Source organism: Coregonus clupeaformis, chromosome 37 (genome assembly GCF_020615455.1).
Source record: "Coregonus clupeaformis isolate EN_2021a chromosome 37, ASM2061545v1, whole genome shotgun sequence".
Taxonomy (NCBI): Eukaryota; Metazoa; Chordata; class Actinopteri; order Salmoniformes; family Salmonidae; genus Coregonus; species Coregonus clupeaformis.
Window position 1 is genome coordinate 10,040,166 of NC_059228.1, and position 20,932 is coordinate 10,061,097.

The 20,932-nt window shown below is 42.0% G+C and overlaps 2 protein-coding genes across 6 annotated transcripts; both read right to left on the bottom strand.

Moving 5' to 3' along the window:
- On the bottom strand, positions 1-7,513 carry stpg4 (sperm-tail PG-rich repeat containing 4). 5 transcript variants are annotated; one of them, XM_041866837.2, is made up of 7 exons: positions 7,300-7,513; positions 4,540-4,596; positions 4,025-4,276; positions 3,787-3,851; positions 3,468-3,513; positions 1,545-1,649; positions 1-261 (listed from the first exon to the last, which is right to left on the bottom strand). In XM_041866837.2, exons 1-7 carry the CDS (start codon positions 7,372-7,374, stop codon positions 151-153), a joined length of 711 nt encoding a protein of 236 aa, XP_041722771.2. In that variant the 5' UTR covers positions 7,375-7,513; the 3' UTR covers positions 1-150. The 5 variants fall into 5 exon arrangements, with proteins under 5 accessions (XP_041722771.2, XP_045067465.1, XP_045067464.1 ...); XM_045211530.1 differs by lacking the exon at positions 7,300-7,513 and adding an exon at positions 5,723-5,959; XM_045211529.1 differs by lacking the exon at positions 7,300-7,513 and adding an exon at positions 5,699-5,959.
- Positions 7,514-13,309: 5,796 nt separating this feature from the next.
- On the bottom strand, positions 13,310-18,984 carry calm2a (calmodulin 2a (phosphorylase kinase, delta)). The gene is made up of 6 exons (XM_041866836.2): positions 18,897-18,984; positions 18,056-18,086; positions 14,988-15,131; positions 14,797-14,903; positions 14,581-14,716; positions 13,310-14,484 (listed from the first exon to the last, which is right to left on the bottom strand). The coding sequence occupies exons 1-6, from the start codon at positions 18,897-18,899 to the stop codon at positions 14,456-14,458; spliced, it is 450 nt and encodes a 149-aa protein (XP_041722770.1). The 5' UTR covers positions 18,900-18,984; the 3' UTR covers positions 13,310-14,455.
- Between the last annotated feature and the right edge of the window lie 1,948 nt (positions 18,985-20,932).

Below are 20,932 nucleotides of genomic sequence, written 5' to 3' on the forward strand. Positions count from 1 at the left end.
TCAACGAAATCAGGGTTTTTCTTTACTCGGAGGGAAAATAAACAACATGATCACCCAGTGTCACATGCATTCTATCAGACAGTAGCTGCGGAGGAACTTGGGAGTCATGGTTGAATAATAAGGGATGGCTGGATGACACTGTTGGACGATCTAGAAGACATTGCGGAAGAAGAGACCGTGGGCCCTGCTCATGTTGGCCTCGGTCCCCAGACGGTGACCCATCTGCCAGGACGGCTCATAGGTCCCCGGTCCTGGTGTCCTCTGCCAAACAAGACCAACACACACTCACTAAAAACAAGAGCAACACACACTCACTAAAAAAAAGCACAGCTAGCTAGGTCTTCACGTATCATTACTGTGGGAGAGAGAATAGCATGCCATAACAAGCTCTAAATATTACGGTTTCTGTAAAAAAAGGGGCTCAATTAACCATCTGAAGTGACACGATGTTTAGGAGAGTGCGACTACTCTCAATGGTTGTGTGTGTGTGGTGATGTGTAGAATAAATAAGCCATTTGAATGTAATTTAATTAAATTCTACTTCCTTTAATTCAAATGTAATTCTAATTCTGCTTCCTGTGGGGTGTGGCCAATTCAAATTCAAGAATGGAATTGGAATTAAAGAGGAATTTCCAATGCAATTCAGAAATGACCCCAACCATTTCTGAATTGCATGTGTGTGTGTGTGTGTGTGTGCGTGCGCGCGTGTCAGGGTTGGGGTCAATTCAGAATTTCAGAATTGTTTTCATCGGCCACAGCCCACAAGAAGCAGAATTTGAATTGAAGGAAGTAGAATTTAATTCAAAGCAATTCAAATGAGACATGAAACATGAAAGTCTCATTCATTTAACAAATATTTTATCTAAAGGATATGCCACTTATTAATGCAAAGAATACACATACCATTTCAAATATTAGTTTGATTATAACTCAGATGTCAAACAGTATTTTTCTTTGTCCGTTCCATACTATAGTGTTTGATCTAATGCATTCTGGGAAATACAATTATTCAGATATCTTATCTCAATATCAAATCATTTCTTGGTAACAATTAAGTACCTTACTGTGACTGTTTTCAATTAAAATGATAAAAGAAACAAAAATAGCTTCTTAGAAAATAGCAATTTCTCAAGCAAAATGTGGCTAGGACTGTCTGGGAGTGGTCTGAGTGGGGAGGGGAAACCGCAAACTAGCTGTTTGGAACTCTCTTTCTTATTGGTCTATTAACTAATTTACCACCTGGTGAGGTCACCAGGCAGGCCAAAACTCCATCCCACCAAAACAGGCTGAAATTTCAGGGGGTCTTTTCAAACAGCTTTTACACGAAAAGGGCATTATCAGTGTGTAGAATAAACATAGCCATTTGAATGTCATTTAATTCAATTCTACTTCCTTTAATTCAATTCAAATTCTGCTTCCTGTGGACTGTGGCCAATTCAAATTCAAGAATGGAATTGGAATTAAAGAGCAATTTGCAACGCAATTCAGAATTGACCCCAACCCTGGTGTGTGTGTGTGTGTGTGTGCGTGCGTGCATCACTCACCGAGCGCACACTGTGAAGACGGGGCACAGTGGATCTGAAACAGGACGTGACTCCTTTGGTCGGGCCGGTCCTCATGTTGTAATGTCCAGGAGCAGGGCCCTCTCTCTGAACACAAACCATTTGATTCATTATTTACAATAGGCTAACTCACTCACACAGGCAAAGAAAACTGCTCAGAGGGACCAAGGTTAAATGGTTGTCTTGAAGATTATTTACTGGCACGAATCACAATTGTATAAGCATTCAAGGCCAAAAGTTGGAAGTTGGATCATTGAGGCAGTTCATATTGTATGGCTATTTATACTTGAACCACGGCATATATAATTTAGTATATTGATTACCCCAGGCAAACTATTTTCTTTCAATGGCTTCCAGCTATCATTTTCCCCTGCTGCCCACTAACACACACAGTTGGCCACAAGCAGGAAATAGCACACAGCCTATCCTAGCCCTTCCCGTTCCTGACATAAAACAACTATGTCTCTGACCAAGCTGAGCCAGTAATCCATCCATCCCTTGCCCTCCTGATAGGGTGATTCATAGCACAAAGAATGAGGGAAGAAAATAATAGAAGAGCTCAAAAGAGCTTAGAAAAGAAGCCTTTCTCTGTCCCTGAGCAGAGATGCTCAGACTAGCTAGCTATAGCTATCATTATTTGCCATTTGATTGCGCTGGGCAAATTCACTTGATCCCCCCCCACCTGCCGGTGAAGGTGTTAATGAAGGTGTATTTCACAGGAGCTTTTTAGAAAGGACATGGGGGACCGAAGCACACTCGCCTACCCGTGATGAGCTGTCCTGATGATCTGCCTCTGTGCAAGGCGCCTGGCCTACTTTTTGCTGCTGTCAGAGCGAGCGCCACATTCTCCCGGTGTGGCACAGATAACTGGCCCATGCCGCAAATGTCTGCTGAACCTTTGACCTTTCATTAATTATGGGTGTCAGAACGCCATGCCGCAGCGAAGGTCCTCGACACCTCTATTTCCATAGATACACCACGTGTGCATAGTGCAGATACCCCAAGCTGTTCTCTTCGACCACAAAACTTTATCAGAGGCCATGGCCAAACAATACAGATTTTATTTAGATAATCCCAGATAGGCTATTGAGGAAATGTAGGCTCCAAAAATAGTTTGTTCTGAGTTGCATCTGCACAGACACTGCACAGTGCACACAAACAAATATGGGGCACATTTTGGCCCGAGGATTAAGTCAAATCATAATAAAAAAGCAATCCCCCTCTTTGTTGGGTTTGCAATGCCTTAAACCCTGGGGATATTTATATGTGAAAATCAATTTCACATTCTGAGCCTGCAAAGAGAAATCCAATAAAAATCCTCTGTTGCCCATTTCAATGAGTTTGATAGGGACTATCTGGCTGACTATTCTCAGTGTAAAACATTGTGTGACCCTTGATCCCCTGATATATGGCGAACCTGCTTCAATTCATCAAGCAGACAGCTGTCTGAATGGCTGTGGCTACAAATATGAATGCCACAAGATTTGTTGAACTGTTTAACCTTTGACAATAAACTTGCTTTGGACTAGCCCTGACACACCACTAGCGGTGAAAAAAGCTCCCTACTACATAGTAATGACACCCTTGAGATTTCCTAACACATTTCCTTCTCTGTTAACGCGAGAGAGCTGCCAACACTGCTCAAATATCCATCAAGTGCGGATGCACTTGCTGCAGCACACACTGCAGCACACACAGTGCAACCGAACTTGAATCATCAATCAACACAGTGCCATAATAGGCATCAAATGCGGTCAGAGATAAATACCGTAACCTCCATAACATACTGTAGGTCTCGAACAGACTCTGTTATGGGTGTCATAACCAAACCAACTGAAACACGCATGCAGCCTTTGTTGGCAACGTAAGGGCATTAGTCATAGCTAGTGGAGACTAGATACTCACAGGCAGAAAGCTGGCACGCTGCACTGCCGAACGAAACATCACGTGTCTGCAAGGAGAGAAGAGAGAGAGGCTGGTTAGAGAGGTGAATAGGTGCTGTAGAGAAGAGGGCAGACAGGAGAGAGAGAGAGAGAGAGAGGCCAGACCTGTTGTGTGATACTGGAAAGGAGAGATCAGGTTGTTGTTTGCACAGGAAAAATATATAAAGGGGATGATTCATCTATCAAAGAGATGAATCAGAGGCAGTCTGCTTGCTGTGATTCAAAGGATGATTTGGCAGTGTAAAAATGATAATGATAGATTGTGCAGGACAAGTGCTTACTTGCAGGGTATCTTGGGCACTGGTTTCTCAGTCACATTGTAGTGGCATGGTGAAAGGTCTATTTCCTGGACAAAGATGGACAATATAAAACGTTCAGGTTATAATGTCAAATAAAACGGCATTATTAGAAGATACATGACTGAGATAACACCCCCTTCTCCGCGCCTCCACATCTCCTCTCCCCCACACCCTCTCCCCTAGTCCCCCTCCTCTGGTCCCCTTGCCATCCTCTCCCCACCTTGTCGCGGATGCCCAGGGTGTAGTTTTTTGGGCGGGGGCAGTTCTTAAAGGAGTAGGAGGCCTGGCGATGGAGGGCCTCCTGGGTGGAGTCAGTGAAGCCATAGGCTCCCGGCAGCAGCAAGTCCCCCTTACGCATCTGCATCTTGGTGTCTCTCCCCGTACCCTTAAAGCCATACGTCATACGGACCGGGTTCAGGCCAGCCTCCTCAATGAAGTCCCGGATGTGGTAACTCCCAGGGATGGGTGTATCCTGGATGGATGCGAATGAAAGGAAAAGGAGATGTAGACAAAAAAATGTTTTGAAAAAACATGATTTCCCGAATATACGGGAAAAGGAGATTGAGAAGGCATTTTTGGACAGCATCATCTTTAAATGCACTGGATAGAGAGTTTAATCTCATCTTTTAATATTACATAAATTCTACATAATTCCATAATCTTAATAGTAGAACTGTGTGAAGATGCTTGACTGAAACCAACTGTTGTTGTTTTCTCCTCACTGAAAATACCTACTTTCAAAGTACCCATCCACCAGCCGCCTCTGTCACACTGGTCCCCTTTCTCAGTGCCCTGTAAATTCAAGAAAGACCAAACAGTAGAAAGGCTTGTAGATGGACTGTATTTTGAGGTATATGTGACAAAATAATACCGACTTAATTTATTTCTGCATTTTAGTGAATACCTATAGCTACTCTGCCCTACCAAGCAAAAAGGCAGTAACTGCCCATTTGGTTGAAAATGAGTTAATGTCAAAATGAGTTAATGTCATTTTGCAACATTAAATACATGCTTAAACATGTGGACAAGTATCCTGCCTCTATCGTATTGTGTTTTGGAGAAAATGGGGGTCATATTAGCAGTAACTGCAAAAAGTTACTGTGAAACCTAGGTAAATGGCAGTAACTGAACTTACTGCCTGTCACTGAATTTACTGTCTTTTAGCTTGGTTTTAACCTGCCCTTGGCTGCAGTTACTGCCTTTTACCTTGGTATCATATCATTTTATTCCAAAAGTGATACAATCGAACCTGTATGACACTGACTGACAGCTACACACACATACAGTGCTAATCTATCGACACAACATCATAGCACAGCATTCCCGGGAAGAAATGATGGTTGAACTTGCTCTCAAACGCCGACACGCAGACACTGGTAAGAACTAGCTAGCCAACTAGATCTGAGAACATAATTAATTAGCTAGCTAACTAGCTAGCGAGCATAGACTAACAATGCAACCGCCTCCCATAAGAGGAGATTTGCAATTGATACTAATTTCAATCTATTAGCCCTATAATGAATTATATTCTGACATTTCATCTAATGGTTTCTTTGAATCAGTACACCACACACACGATTTCTAGCCAGTGACAGCCACCTAGCTAGAACAGACCAAAATGTAAAAACCTACCTAGCTAGCATTAGCATAAAGCAATAGATTTGTGCTACCTGCTCCCACAAGAGGCAATCAGCAATTTATAATTGCTCATTTATAATGATTGTAATCCCCTATAAATGTATTCTGACATTCCATGGGTTATTTGAATCAGTAACGTTACACCACACACAAGATCTCTAGCCAGCTGACAGTCAGTCAGAGGAGCACCCCATACTGAATTGTCAAAAGCCACGCATGCTCGTTTTCCGGTTGAGCACACACACAGCATTGCTACCTCATTAATAATATATCTACGAACATGTCCAGGGTTTCTGGTTTTCTTTTATGTTCCAGTATTGAGTGACTGTCCCGGTCAGGAAAGTTAAAATCCAAAATTGTATCCTTCACCGGTGGCGTATAGTATCTATCGGGATCAAAGTTGCCATGTGAGGGTACAACCACGTCAATACTAGGTTTTATTCCCGTCAATGTCCGTCCATGCAATAGGGCTATAAGTGTTGTTTATTTTTTATTTAACTAGGCAAGTCAGTTAAGAACAAATTGTTATTTACAATGATGGCCTACACCGGCCAAACCCGGTCCAATTGTGCGCTGCCCTATGGGACTCCCAATCACGGCCGGTTGTGATACAGTCTGGAATCGAACCAGGGGGTCTGTAGTACCGCCTCGAGCACTGAGATACAGTGCCTTAGAACGCTGTGCCACTCAGCTATGTCCTATGATGCCTGCAAATCGAAGGCACTTCTGGAATGCGTTGGCTGTGAACAGCATTGCTGAGGATGAGGAGTGATATGGAAGAGCACTGAAGAAGGTTTACTTAAAAATGAAATGAAAATCATACTTAAAAAATGAAATGTAACCATTCAGCATTTTAGCTAACTGTCATTTGTGGCCTCTTATGAATATGAACATGTAAATATGTTTAAAATTCATTCATAAAGCTGTTATTTCTTCAAAATGATCTATGTAAGTGTCATAAAATAAAATACAAATACAAATAATTTAATTTGCAATCTCATGGTATTTTTGTATAATTAGTATTACCCTATGTCATACTTTTATCATGCTCCAATTCATCATGATATATTACAAGATAGGTAATAATTTAATGTAATTCAAACAATTGCAGTGCTGCTTTCACATTTATTCTTATAACAAGACATGGGCTACTTGTAAAACACAGTATGTAATGTGACTGACGCAGAACCTACATCTCCATGTAAATGCAACTGGTTTCTTAGTGGAAGACACACAAAGGATGCAGTTTCAACTTTGTTACACTGTCAGTAATTACACTACTCTTTTATTAAAAGCATAAAGGAGAAGTAATTTGTAAGTCGCTCTGGATAAGAGCGTCTGCTAAATGACGTAAATGTAAATGTAAGTATAGTAAACGAACAAATGAAAATGGCAGATACTGCTCTTTGCTTTGGTATTACCCTGCAATTTGTAACATATCATGCCAGGAAAGAAGGCAGTAACTGCCGTTTAAGGGTCAAAGGTCATGTCAAAGGTCAGGGCCAACATTAATTAAAAATTAACTCATAGTAAGACAACCGATCACTACACCTCCAATGATCTCCCTAGAATTAATTTGGCTGCACAATTAAAACACTTTGAAGCCATTTTTCTCAGTTCCACACTATGAGCAGTTACTGCCTTTTTGCTTGGTAGGGCAGTACTGTATTTCTTTGCCAAGAGACTGAATCCAACTTCAGTGTACAGTCATAATATCCTATGACTGCCAACTCCTCCTGAGTGCAAAGATGATAACACTTCACAGCCTATTTCTGCTCTCAACGAACCTCATTTTTCATCACATAATACACTATCTCTATAAAGATAAAAAATAACACTGAATAGTGTCAAGCTTACCGTCTCCTCTGTCCTGCATGATGCATCATCGTGGGATATGTCACTAACTTTGGAAATAGTTTTTCCTACGGTCATTGTTTTCCCAGTACCGTGTGTACGCACTTCACCGTCTGCTGTTTGTTCAACAGAGATACAGTTACAGCTTCTCAGACCGTGACTGTTACTAGTAGCAGCTCCACCAACAATCAATTTTTCAACAAGCTGACACTGTGCGATGCAGCTGACACTATGTGACCCAGGTCGAAATTTAAGATGTTGATTATGACACAAATTAATATTGTCATAGTTACTGTGACAGTGTTTCCTTTGTAACGTCACACAGGCCTACTGCACAACCAGGTAATAATGTGTCATAAATGGTTTTCTAGTGGCATGTCACAATAGGATAATATATTATGGTGCGACAATCATCTTTAGGCTACTTTTTGGTAGGTTAGCTGTAATCCCATCTGGATCTTTAAATAAGTGTGAATAACTGAGTTCAGACAGGCAGACCAATTCTGATTGTTCTTTTCACTCATTGATATTTTGACCAATCAGATCAGCTCTGAAAAAGATCTGATGTGAAAAGATCTGATGTGATTGGTCAAAAGACCAATTAGTGAAAAACAGATTAGAATTGTGCTGCCTGTCTAAACGCAGCCACAGATTATCAGTGAGAGTGAGAGCTATGCAGCTATTACTAGATGCATAGCACACTTCTACCCAACAAACTTGGGTGGTCATATAGACACATCATGTATGTATTAAAACCCTTCATAAAATAAAGTTAGTAGTTCTAATTTGATATTGGGCTCCTGAGTGGTGCAGCGGTCTAAGGCACTGCATCTCAGTGCTTGAGGTGTCACTACAGACCCCCTGGTTCGATTCCAGGCTGTATCACAACCGGCCGTGATTGGGAGTCCCATAGGGAAGCGCACAATTGGCCCAGTGTCGTCCGGGTTTGGCCGGTGTAAGAATTTGTTCTTAACTGACTTGCTTAGTTAAATAAAGGTTTATTTTTTTAAATATTTTTTTTTGTATCAGATGTCTTCTAAGAGGGTTATGGCCATGTTGAATAACTCAAGGGGCCCCTTTATTGTGAGCACTTGTCTCTAGTGGCCTAGTCCAAACTATCTTCCCATACAGCTGAGTGATATGCAGTGTAAGTGCTGTGAAACACACTATGAACCAGAACTAAAAAACATCATCTAGACTGGAGAGCCTGCTAAGATCTTTGTGGGAACAGTAGCAGAATGTTCTGCCCTGTTGCTAAGCTACATGGAACATATGATTCCAAGTAGCCAGGAATTCATGTTTACACTGCTTGTTAAGGGAGACTCATGTCATGTTCCAAGTTTCATGTTTTTAATGACACATGCACAAGTACAGTGAAATGCTTTTATTGCAAGCTCTAACCCCAACAATGCAGTAATCAATAACAATGTAATACAAAAAATAACAAGGTAGAACAAAAACACACAATATATAAAAATAAGAAATAATAAGAACACAATAAAGTAAGTAAGCATACTATATACATGGACAGTTCCAGTACCATATTTACAATGTGCAGGGATACTGGATCGATAGAGGTAGATATGTATAGGGGTAAGGTGACTAGGTATCAAGATATATGATCAACAGAGTAGCAGTAGCATATATGATGATTGTATGTGAGTGGGTGTGTGTAGATTAAGTATAAATGTATGTGCATTTTATGTGTGTGTGAGCAAATGATGGAGTGAGTGTTAGTATGTGTGTTGGAGTATCAGTGTGCATAGTGTGTAGGGCCCTGTGAGTGTGCATAGATGTAATCGGTGTGAAATGGCTAGCCAGTTCGCGGTGTGCGCTAGTAGCGTTTCAATTGGTGACGTCACTCGCTCTGAGACCTTGAAGTAGACCGTGGCTTTTGTGGGGCGACTGTTGTCACTGGGGCGATGAGAGGGACGGAAGCAACACTGTTACATAGAGACAGTGCAAAAATAAGAATAAAATACAAAGGTCAACTCAGATAGTCCGTGTAGCTATTTAGTTAGCTATTTAGCAGTCTTATGGCATGGGGATAGAAGCTGTTCAGGAGCCTGTTGGTGTCAGACTTGATACACCGGTACCACTTGCCGTCCGGTAGCAGAGAGAACAGTCTATGGCTTGGGTGGTTGGAGTCTTTGATAATTTTTAGGGCCTTCCTCTGACACCGCCTAGTATAGAGGTCCTGGATGGCAGGAAGCTTGGCCCCAGTGATGTACTGGGCAGCTAGCTAGCACTGCAGTGTATAACATGTGGTGAGTAGTTGACTCAAAGAGAGAGAAAGACAATATTTGAACAATTTTGAACAAATTAATTTCTTCCAAAATGAAGGAGAAGCAAGAGATAAATAGAGAGAGAGAGAGATTTGTTAGAAATTGCGTAATTCAAATCTGGTATTGGTGTAAGAGAAAACATAATCAAGAGATATTCAATCCAAGCTAAATTTATTATATGCAAAATGTATGTATGATAAGTATGTTGGTTCGTATACGGGCTCACTGAAATACCACGCAGGGCAGACAGAGAACTGATCCATTGTTACAGGTTCTTCTTCAAATACTCTGACAGAGATAGTTCCCACTCCCTGCTGGCCAATCAGAGTAGAGACTGAGCGTGGTTTAGACTTACTCAGCCAATCCGTTGGCGCACCGGCTGGTCCCAGACCCTTGGCGCTCCACTGTTGCACACTGTTGCCAGGCATAAGTTGTTATCATAACAACCTGTAGAGTCGTCACCCATAGACACCGTTCCACTGTACCTTAAGTACCTACATTCAAGGACGGTTCACAGACAATGGTTCACAGACAACAAAGAGGCAGTGTTTGTATCTGTAAGAAATACAAGTCTTATCTGTAAGAAATACAAGTCTTATCTCATCCTAGCCCCTAACGTTCCTCACATGAATCATCAATAAATGTCACTAGAAAACAGCTAAAACAAATGCAAATGCAGCTACTGTTGTTATTCTGTCTGCACTGTTTGATGTGACTGTAAGTTAGCCGTAGTTGGCTAGCTAGCAAGCAAGGGATAAGAACGTTGCCAGCCAGTATGGCAATGGAACATTTAGAACGCACATCAAATTTGTCTCTCAACCTGTGTGCACCTACGTTGTAAACTTTCATTCATAGGCTAGGTTGTAGCAACCTAATGATGAGTATAGGGAAAATTTGAGTATCAGGTAGTAGCCTAAACCTATCGCTGTTACATTGAACTGGGTGAATGGAATATGAATGAGAGTCATCCAATATGCTGTAATAGAAATAAGGCCATGCTAAAAAAAAAGGTCCTCCCTCATCTTAAACGGCACTGACCGCCACTGCCAGTGATGTACTGGGCTGTCTGCACCACCCTCTGTAGCGCCATGCGATCGAGGGCGGTGCTATTGCCATACCAAGCGGTGATGCAGCCAGTCAAGATGCTCTCAATGGTACAGCTGTAGAACTTCACGACTCTGCGCATGTGTGTGGACCATTTTAAGTTCTTAGTGATTTGGACCCAGATGAACTTGAAGCTCTCAACCAGCTCCACTGCAGCCCCTTCGATGTGGATGATGGTGTTGTAGTCGTGGGTGAACAGGGAGTACAGGAGGGGACTAAACACACACCACTGTGGGGCCCCCCTGTTGAGGGTCAGTGTGCCGGAGGGGATGTTGCCTACCCTCACCACCTGGGGTCGGCCCGTCAGAAAGTCCAGGATCCAGTTGCAGAGGGAAGTGTTCAGTCCCAGGGTCCTAAGCTTGGTGACGAGCTTGGAGGGGACAATGGTGTTGAACGCTGAGCTGTAGCCAATGAACAGCATTCTCATATAGGTATTCCTCTTATCTAGGTGGGTGAGGGCAGTGTGGAGTGCAATTGAGATTGCGTTGTCTATGGATCTGTTTGGGCGGTATGCAAATTGGAGTGGGTTTAGGGTGTCTGGGATGATATAGTTGTTGTGTGCCATAACCAGCCTCTCAAAGCACTTATGGATGTGAGTGCTACAGTCATTGTGACATGAAGCCTTAGAGTTCTTGGGAACTGGAATGATGGTGGTTATCTTAAAACGTGGGGATTACAGACTGGGACAAGGAGAGGCAAAACAATTATGTGAATATACCTGCCAGACGTTCTGCGCATGCTCTGAGAACGCACCCTGGAATACCATTGGGGCCTGCGGCATTGGCGGTTGGTGACGTTTAAGATGAGGGAGGATTTATTCTTTATTTTTTATGAGCACAGCCTTATTTCTATTATAGCATATTGGATGACTGTCATTCATATTCCATTCACCCAACTCAATGTAACATCGATAGGTTTAGGCTACTACATGATTCTAAAATGTTCCACATCTAGGGTGTAATCTTTAGTCCAACAGTTGCAAATGAGAGTTTCAATTGGAGAAATTCAGGTATGTTTATCCCCGTTTCGTTTGCTTCCGTTTAATGATTATTTTTTTACAGAATCGGCGGAGTGAATACACCGCTGATCACACGCAAACACAGTTCACTTACAAACAGCATGATCACTTTGCTCGTTAAATATAGAATTCGCAACTATCTGTGCGCTCTCCTCTCACCCTTTCCCTTCGATTGTGGACTTCAGTGCACAACACATCAGCTGTCTGTGACCAAGTGAAAAAACCTTTCCAAACCTTAATATCATGACAGTCAAACACAGCCTACATTGTTGTCACGTCAGTCAACATACTAGAACTAACGCGTTAGTAAACCCGCTACAATCATGCAGTACAGTATACAATCAGAAAGCAGTTTAGCAGTTACACCGGCCAGCCCCGGTGGCAATAAATTAGTAAAACCAAAAGCTTACCTTGACTTGGAAGAGTTCCAGCGCTGGATAGCCATAGCCAGCTAACACAGCATCCCTGTTTGAGCAGGGTGTTTGAGTAGGCTAAACTAGATAGCTGCATTCACTAGCTAAATGAAAGTTACAACAACAACAAAATACAACCAAACTCTCTCTCGCTTCTCTTTAATTTTGGAATAAATTAATTTCTTCAGAACTGTTCAACTACTGCCTTTCTCTTTGAGTCAACTACTCACATTTTATGCACTGCAGTGCTAGCTAATTTATGCTTTCAGTACTAGATTAATTCTCTGATCCTTTGATTAGGTGGACAACAATTCAGTTCATGCTGCAAGAGCTCTGATAGGTTGGAGGACGTCCTCCTGAAGTTGTCATAATTACTGTGTAAGTCTATGGAAGGGGGTGAGAACCATGAACCTACTAGGTTTTGTATTGAAGTCAATGCACTCGGAGGACAGAAGCTTGCTGTCCTCTGGCTAGACCACCTTTATTGCAAAACGGTGTGTTTTAATCAATTATTTGGTGACTTTAATATATTTAGTATAGTATTATCTAAAAAGGGTAACTTTTTATGTAATTCACTGAGGATGGTCCTCCCCTTCCTCCGAGGAGCCTCCACTGGCCCGCGGCCTTGCGGGTATTGACCTGTAAAAGACTTTACTCACGTCAGCCTCGGACAGCAAGACCACCCAATCTTCTGGGTAGGGTGGCGGCCCTCACACCAGGCACAATGTTATTGTCATGTGACAGTTGCTAAAAAAGGAACCCACACGATCCAGTGTTTAATATTGTCAAATCTGTCACGAGACCTTTTACAGATTTGCATAACTCATTACATTCTGTGTATAATGAAAGTCACACGTTCAACACCTTACTGAGAAGGAAAAACAAGTTTGATAATTACTTGTAGAGCTGTTCTCACCATATACTAGCCTCGCAGGTGAGAAACAGTTCTGATGAGCAACACATGCACAGGTGTCAAATGCATGTTTGTGCACTTGATTTGTCAAGTACACACATTGGCCATAATACATGGGGGTTCATCAAAAGTATGTTATTGTAAATAATCCTATTGCCTTGCAAGCAAAGAGCCACCTTTCTAGGCATCAAAGTGATGTATGGTATTTCCTGATTGACTATTAATAGTTAGAAATTCAATAAGTCACCATGCAGGGTGACAGAGGCTCAAGAAGCACAGGTGAGTTCCACAATAAAGAGCTTTATTTCATCTTCAAACTTAGCATCTCTGCAAATTAACAAATTCAACATTTACCTAACAAATGGGCACGGTTCTATTTACATCCTTGGTGTTCTGACATTACCTGCAATTCAGGCAACTCGTGATGAAGACTTGTGCCAATTAAGACACGAGGCAGTCAGCTTCTGCCTGGTACCGAGCCAATATAATCAGACAATGCAACCGTTTAGCAAAAGATCCAGACAGTAAATTGATAATCTAATGGAGAGTACCATTAAAAACGAAATCCTTTGATCTCATTAAGTCCTTTTATTTTTAAAGGACTACAAATTTGATCAGAGCTTAGCTGAATGTTAAGAGGCATTGGCTGATGCACATATTCAGTGCTCGTGAAATTTACATGTCACTTGAGTAAATGCTAAACATCTTTCATGTCAATTAATATGCAAAAATAGCATTTTTCTATTATTATATCAAAACAAGCATCTTTCCTTGATACAAAAAGTTTACTATTACAAACGCCACAATCCATTACGGCTGAGAAAAGACCATTTTAAAACCTGGGTAAATTGTAAATTTTATTGGAAAACAAAAATATACAACTTGGAATGGATTATTTGAAGCATGGCCAAAGGCCATAAAAAAGGAGTAAAACATTAAAAAGCATAGTAAGATTAAAACAAAGTTGTTTTCTGGTAAAGAACAGCAGATACAAAAAGAGTTTACGTGTACCTAGAAGATACAATAGTTTTGAAAACATTTTCTTTGCAGTAGTGCAATGCTGAGAGACTTCCATATATACTTTGTCCGTAGTCCATGCAGAGTTACTCCTCTACACCATTTCCATGCCAACATAGTTGCCAAGTGACAACCAGCTGACAGGTCGCCAACGTCGTCACTTGTCCGGGACGGAGCCGACATGACGTGAAGATTCTAAGCGCTCTCCAACCCCTGGGGCTGCGACGGGCACCCGTTAGTACAACTCCAAAACATGATGGTAGCAAAAAAAAGGGACATGGGGACTCAGCCTATGCAGTTTACATGCAGTTCCTTTGGACAGCAGGGAGGGGGATATTAAGATTTTACAGATTAATTCCACAGAAAAAAAAGGCAAGTTATTTATATAAGAAACATCTGTACAAGGCCTTCACTTCGCCGTCATCATTTGTACGAACTCTGCAAGGGAGAGAAAAATAAATACGGCAATGTTACTCTCCCAATGTCCTAAAGTTGTAGGTTCTTGGATCTGTTTAATTAATATTTTGTACCAACCTTCATAGTTGACCTGGCCATCTCCATCAATGTCTGCTTCTCTGATCATCTCGTCAACTTCCTCATCAGTCAGCTTCTCCCCAAGGTTTGTCATCACATGGCGCAGCTCAGCAGCACTGATGTAACCGTTCCCATCCTAGAGCAGCGCACACGTCAGTTAAAGAGCACTACCCTGCACCCAAACTTTGTCAGGATGAATCTAGATGGGAGTGTTACCTTGTCAAAGACACGGAATGCTTCTCTGATCTCCTCCTCACTGTCTGTGTCCTTCATCTTCCTCGCCATCATTGTCAGGAACTCCGGGAAGTCTATCGTTCCATTACCTGGAAAGAGAAAAATGTTTAAGGCATATCTTCAGTGTGTGTAGTGTCATAAGAGGAAGTGTTGTGTCAGAGCTGGCTCCTCACCATCAGCATCCACCTCGTTGATCATGTCCTGCAGCTCAGCCTCTGTGGGGTTCTGGCCCAGAGAGCGCATCACAGTGCCCAGCTCTTTGGTGGTGATGGTGCCGTCACCATCCTTGTCAAAGAGCGAGAAAGCCTCTTTGAACTCTGCAGAGAGATAGAAACAAACAGTGAGGGCTTCCTCTTGAACTGCCAACGGGGGAAGTGACACCTCCGATACAGGAACCACACAAAGGACAGTCCCAAAAAAGGTGTTACACAATTAACTGGACATTACCAGAAAAAAAGTTCTAAATAAATCCTTACAAAATGTAAATATCAAATCACTGACAATGCTCTGCATCAATACACCCCACCCTAAACCCTAGCCTGCCATTCACATTCCTTGTGCTCAGATGCCAGCAACACCAAAAACGTACTACATCACTCAAGTTCCAAATGACAAACCAGCTAGCTGCATTACCATAAGCGTTTGGGTGTTCCAACACCAACTGCCCCGTTTGTTTATACACAAATAAAAAGGACAAACAGCATGAACAGCAGGGCAAAGTCAGGGCAGGAAGTAGAATGAATGACAAGCTGTTTGCCAGGAGCCTGGTTGAGCAGTCGTGGCATGCAGCAGCTTGTCAGCATCGTGAATACCAAGACATGGCCTGCGGTTGAAGGTCCTTTGATAGGGGAAAATCCTTTGTTGCAGGGGTACTGTGTAATAAATATACCTTCTGCCAGTGTCAAGAAACCCTTACAGGTCTACAAACAAAAACACCGTAATTGCCTCCACTATACCCGACAAGAAAAACACAGTTAACCTTCGAAATACTCTGTACAAGACAGTATCTCAGGGGACACTTGCCTACAAATGACACATTTTCAAACCATCTAGATAAGCAGCATGTCATCAGCAAACACCATCAACCAGGATTTAGACGTTGAAAGCTTACACCAATAGGGATGTTAACGGTTAAATCGATTAACCGCAGAAAATACATTTGACTGGGCATGCTTATCAGTCTATAGGTTAATTCGCATAATTTTGTGGAATTAAATTGGCACCTGTGTATTTGTTAGGCGTCATGCATTTTATTTACCACACGCGAACAGCATACAGAGCGGAATAGCCTACCAGCTGGCAGACAGCGCAAGAGTAGCTCCTCAAAACGCCTGTAGGCTACTGGACTGAAACCTGCCTTTGCAAGGCCAGTCATTGCGCAACAAATAACAATACTAAACGCTATCACGTGGTAAAAAGTTGTTGGCACTATCAAATTATTATTTTTTTTTACCCATTTTTATTTCTCAATTCATTAAGCGCACCTCCCATTCAAATGAATAGGCTACAGCCTGCCTACCATTGACTATCAGCATGTTACCCACCATTTTGCAACGTCAGCTTGCGGCAGTATAACAGCTTGAAACCTGAACATTTTACTTCAAATAATTAGGCATGTCTTACCTTGCGAAAATCCATCCATAGAAACAGAGGCAATTTTATAAAGACTTCCTCATGCCATTAACCAGCATTTCTATCCTGTTCTATTGGTTTTCATATCAACTTACATCTTAGTAACCCATCATAGTAGTTGGTTTTAGAGTACCCCTCTAAGTCAGTAACAGATATTTTCATCTGTCATATTTACATTTTAGTCATTTAGCAGACGCTCTTATCCAGAGCGACTTACAGTTAGAGAGTGCATACATTATTTTTATACTGGCCCCCCGTGGGAATCGAACCCACAACCCTGGCGTTGCAAACACCATGCTCTACTAACTGAGCTACATCCCTGCCGGCCATTCCCTCCGCTACTCTGGACGACGCTCTGCCAATTGTGCGCCGTCCCATGGGTCTCCCGGTCGCGGCCGGCTACGACAGAGCCTGGATTCGAACCAGGATCTCTAATGGCACAGCTAGCACTGCAAAGCAGTGCCTTAGACCACTGCGCCACTCGGGAGACTATATATAGGGAACTGCTGGCATTAGGGGCACTGTTTAGAACAGTTTTCCACAAATAGCATTTTGGCAAATGTTTGAAAATGACGTTTTATTAGGCTACTGCCTTTTGACTGCAATTAAGCGCTTAATGAAAAATGTCCGGTCCTTGTATGCATGCACAGTATCAGAGAAGGAGAGGCGAAGCGATAGGTTTCACTCCGCAAAATAAGTCCAATAACTTTCTATGAGCTTATTTTGGGCCTAAGCTTGTCGCCTGCCTTCCCGCTTTGGGACGACTCCCATTGTTAAGGCAAAAATATAAGCATCTTGACATTATATACAGATCTGATAGTATTTTCTGTTGATCAAGTAATTTAACTGTTAGGGGAAAATGTAGCTGTTTGTTGACCAGTTAATGAGGGTCAGTTAATCAGCAGAAATTGACCGAAATGTGCATCCCTATACACTATAAAATAAACCTCAACAGTCAGCATTTTCTGAAAGCTGAAGTCCAAATCAACAGGTGTCATGTCAACTTAAGCAGCTACATGGACTTCAACACCACTCAACAACAGAGTCATGACATCCCCATGATTTAAGCTGTCCTGTAGGGGAGCCACGACAGGGAAATCCCTCAGAAGACCACTTATGAGCTTTCAAGTTTCTCCATACCAGCATTGGTAACAATTAATTTTTTTCTGGAGAAAAGGACATCAATTCCTTTGCATACACTGGTTCGTGTTCAGACTCAAGATTCTGAATGAACATAGCCCCACTTTGATTGTTAGCATTCCTGCCGTGAACTAGCTAGCTGCATTCCATCCAACAGTGAGAGGACACACCCAGGTCAAAGGCTGCCGCCAGCAGTCTGGCAGTTGATCAAGGCATGGGACCTTATGATCACTTTCTGATTAGATAATTTATGAGGTGAAAACATAAAAATGCAAAGTGTGTTGCTTTCCATGAGTGAGTGCTGTAGACTAGGGTTTAAAGCCTGCCCATTCATTCTTGTGTTTTATGACCAGCTTGTCCAACGAAAGCCTTAAAAGGCAAAAATATAAATCCAATGCAGGGTAGGTGGGGGGAGCCACAGTGGGCCACGTGTCAGGGCAGGGGCCAGAAGAGTACAATGCTGTCTTACCGGCAATCTGCTCTTCTGTTAGCTGATCAGCCTGGGGGGGGAAAAGGAGAAGGAATTTAAAACTGGGCCACATGTGAAGTAGCTAACCGACTACTTGACTACTGAGGTCAACCTTCACGTTAGCTCTCTGGGAATCCATTATTAACTGGCCATCTACTAAGTACAGTTAACTAGCTTGGGAACTTATCCTGCAGTTCTATGTATAGTCACATTAGCCAACAGTCAGAAAAGCATATAGCTACTGCTAGCTATGAAGCTAGCGTTAGTTAGCTCGTAGCTAACTAATTTACCCATCCAGCGTACGACTAGATGCCAGAAGCAACCTTCAACCATAGATAAACGTTAGCATAATCTATACTTCAACCCTTGAGTGGCTAGGTTAGTAGTTGTTAGCCGACACGCTATGAACAATTCTGGAAACAGGGTAAAATCCTCTAGTTTCTTTGCTGACTTGCTAGAGAGCATCGCTAAGACTAACGTTAACAGTAACGTCATTATCTAGCTACAGTAATTTGCCAAGCCAACCACAAATTGGCGGTAATCTTTGCTAAATTAGCTAACGTTACGTATTGCCAGTAAACTGGTTTCTAATCAGTTAGCCAACTGATCTAACAAGCTACCAACATTGTACAGTCACTACCACAGTTTGTATAATACTGCAAGAGATTAGACATTTTAAGTAACCGACTACGACGCGGGTAGGAAACAAGGTTCGCCTACTCAAACACAGCATGCCTGTCAAGACATAGTAGAAATGTCAAGCAACCACTCATTTGTCGAGAAAAAGACGGAAGGATAAATGCTGAAACAAAGGAGAAAAACCTGAATTTGCTTGACTTACCATTGCGATATACCTTGTAGCAGCAGGATGTAACTAAACTTTCAACCTCACGGAACGCACTGTCTAGCAGACAGTTTGACGTGCATTTAACGGTTGTTATTTAACTCCTCCCCCATTTGCTATCCCTCCGCCAACTTCGTTTCTCGTCATTTACTTAATTAGTACAGTCACGCATTTATTAACATTCAAAAATCGTATGAAATGTAAAATTACCTCAACTCTGTAAATATTTCCCCGACATTAATTTATATCCCATATTTAAACAAAAAAGTGCCTGTAGCAGATTGGACTAGCTAACTGCGCATGTATACTTTCTGCTAGTCAGTGAAAAAGTACAAGGCGTAGTTGAATGAAATAGCTATCTCTGATTGGTGTGTTTGTACCTGCAATGCGTCACTCGTTGGACTTGGGCTGCGGCTGCATTGTAGTCCACACAGACATGGAATTGCCACAGGCACGGCATAGAAGACGTAGCTAGCAGTCTGTAGTGTAGGAATGATCTCCTAGATACGTAAGGCTGTAGATGGAAGTGACATGCATTCCGTTTTAGAGAGCTGCTCATTATAGTATACATTACACAAACTCCATGATCCACATTTTGTGGTGGGGACCGTTTTCAAAAAAGGTAGTGCCACAGCTTTCAGAATCAACACATTTTATTATATTTTATTACATCTCCAATTCAATGAAACATGTTGGGAAAGAGATTCTAGACCAGGGGTGTCAAACTCTTTTTGCCCCAGGAGGCCGCATTAGGTCTTCAACAAGGTCTAGAGGGTCGCACTGAAAATTGGTTATATTTCCTCGCTGTCAAAATCCCTAACATAACCCCACCAAGCCAAACATAACTGACTCCATGACCATCTTTTCCTCTTTTTATATTTTATTTAGTTTTCACTATTTATCCAACATCACTTCTATTTTAGATAGGCTACTACCTATCTTTAATTTACATACTTTACATTTATTTAGGGCCTACGACTTACTATAAATATCTTAAACATGCTTTTTATCCCTTTGGCACTAAACTGTATGATAATTAATATAACTAACCCTACTCCCTATTTACCACCCTTACCCTAATATGGGTTGTTATCCTCTAAACCTACCCCCGCCCGTTACCCTAATACGGGTTGTTATCCTCTAAACCTACCCCCGCTCGTTATCCTAATACGGGTTGTTATCCTCTAAACCTACCCCCGCCCGTTACCCTAATACGGGTTGTTATCCTCTAAACCTACCCCTGCTCGTTACCCTAATACGGGTTGTTATCCTCTAAACCTATCCCCGCCCGTTACCCTAATCTGGTCCTTATCGTCTCCCCCACCCCTCCCTATTCATCTAAAATTATTTACTTTATTATCATCTATTATCTTATCTAATTTCTTAGTTATCTCTTTTATCTTTTAACCTAATAAAGTTTGTTAAAAATACAATCCTATCGGGAAATCACATTAGTTGAACACATACAGGGAAACTACTTGACTCCAGAGCAGTGGTTCCCAACCAGGGGTACTAGGAGGACCCCTAGGGGTACTATCCACAGGGGGTACTTGAGAAGACTCACGAGACCACAGGCCTACTGGCATAATGCACATGAGTGGGTACTTCAGGGCAGAGCAAAATTCAGTTGGTGGTACAGTAACCGAAAAAGGTTGGGAACCAATGCCCTAGAGCACCTTTAAAATCACATTTTAAACCACATTTAAGCAGAGACATGCCTTGATCTAACCATGCCCTCCCTCCTTGATCCTTGCATCTTCCTCCCACCCAAGAGAACTACATATATATGGACAGAAAAGAGCAGCTCTGCTGTCCCATCAAGCCAAGTTAGTCTTAGTCTTAGCTGTAACAATGTGCAAAAAATAGTCCTCTATCCATCGTTTTTAGAATTTTCGATGCTCCCTGACTGTCTAGCTTACATTTTGGTGATTAATAGCAAGCTGGAAACTGTATGAATGTAGGTCCATTATCATTTCTACACAGTTTCGATTTGGTTTGAGTCATTTTCAAGTATATTGAGTTTGTCCCCCCCC

Bases quoted from the DNA above. Each gene is read 5' to 3' on its own strand.
- stpg4 (XM_041866837.2), bottom strand. From the start codon at position 7,374: ATGACCGTAGGAAAAACTATTTCCAAAGTTAGTGACATATCCCACGAT. The intron at 3,852-4,024 runs GTGGGGAGAGGA...ATCTTTGTCCAG, and splicing joins CCCTGGGCATCCGCGACAAG to GAAATAGACCTTTCACCATG. The intron at 262-1,544 runs GTGAGTGATGCA...CTTGTTTGGCAG, and splicing joins GTCTTCACAGTGTGCGCTCG to AGGACACCAGGACCGGGGAC.
- calm2a (XM_041866836.2), bottom strand. The intron at 14,717-14,796 runs GTAACACTCCCA...GCGCTGCTCTAG, and splicing joins CATTCCGTGTCTTTGACAAG to GATGGGAACGGTTACATCAG. The intron at 14,485-14,580 runs GTTGGTACAAAA...TCTCCCTTGCAG, and splicing joins TGGCCAGGTCAACTATGAAG to AGTTCGTACAAATGATGACG.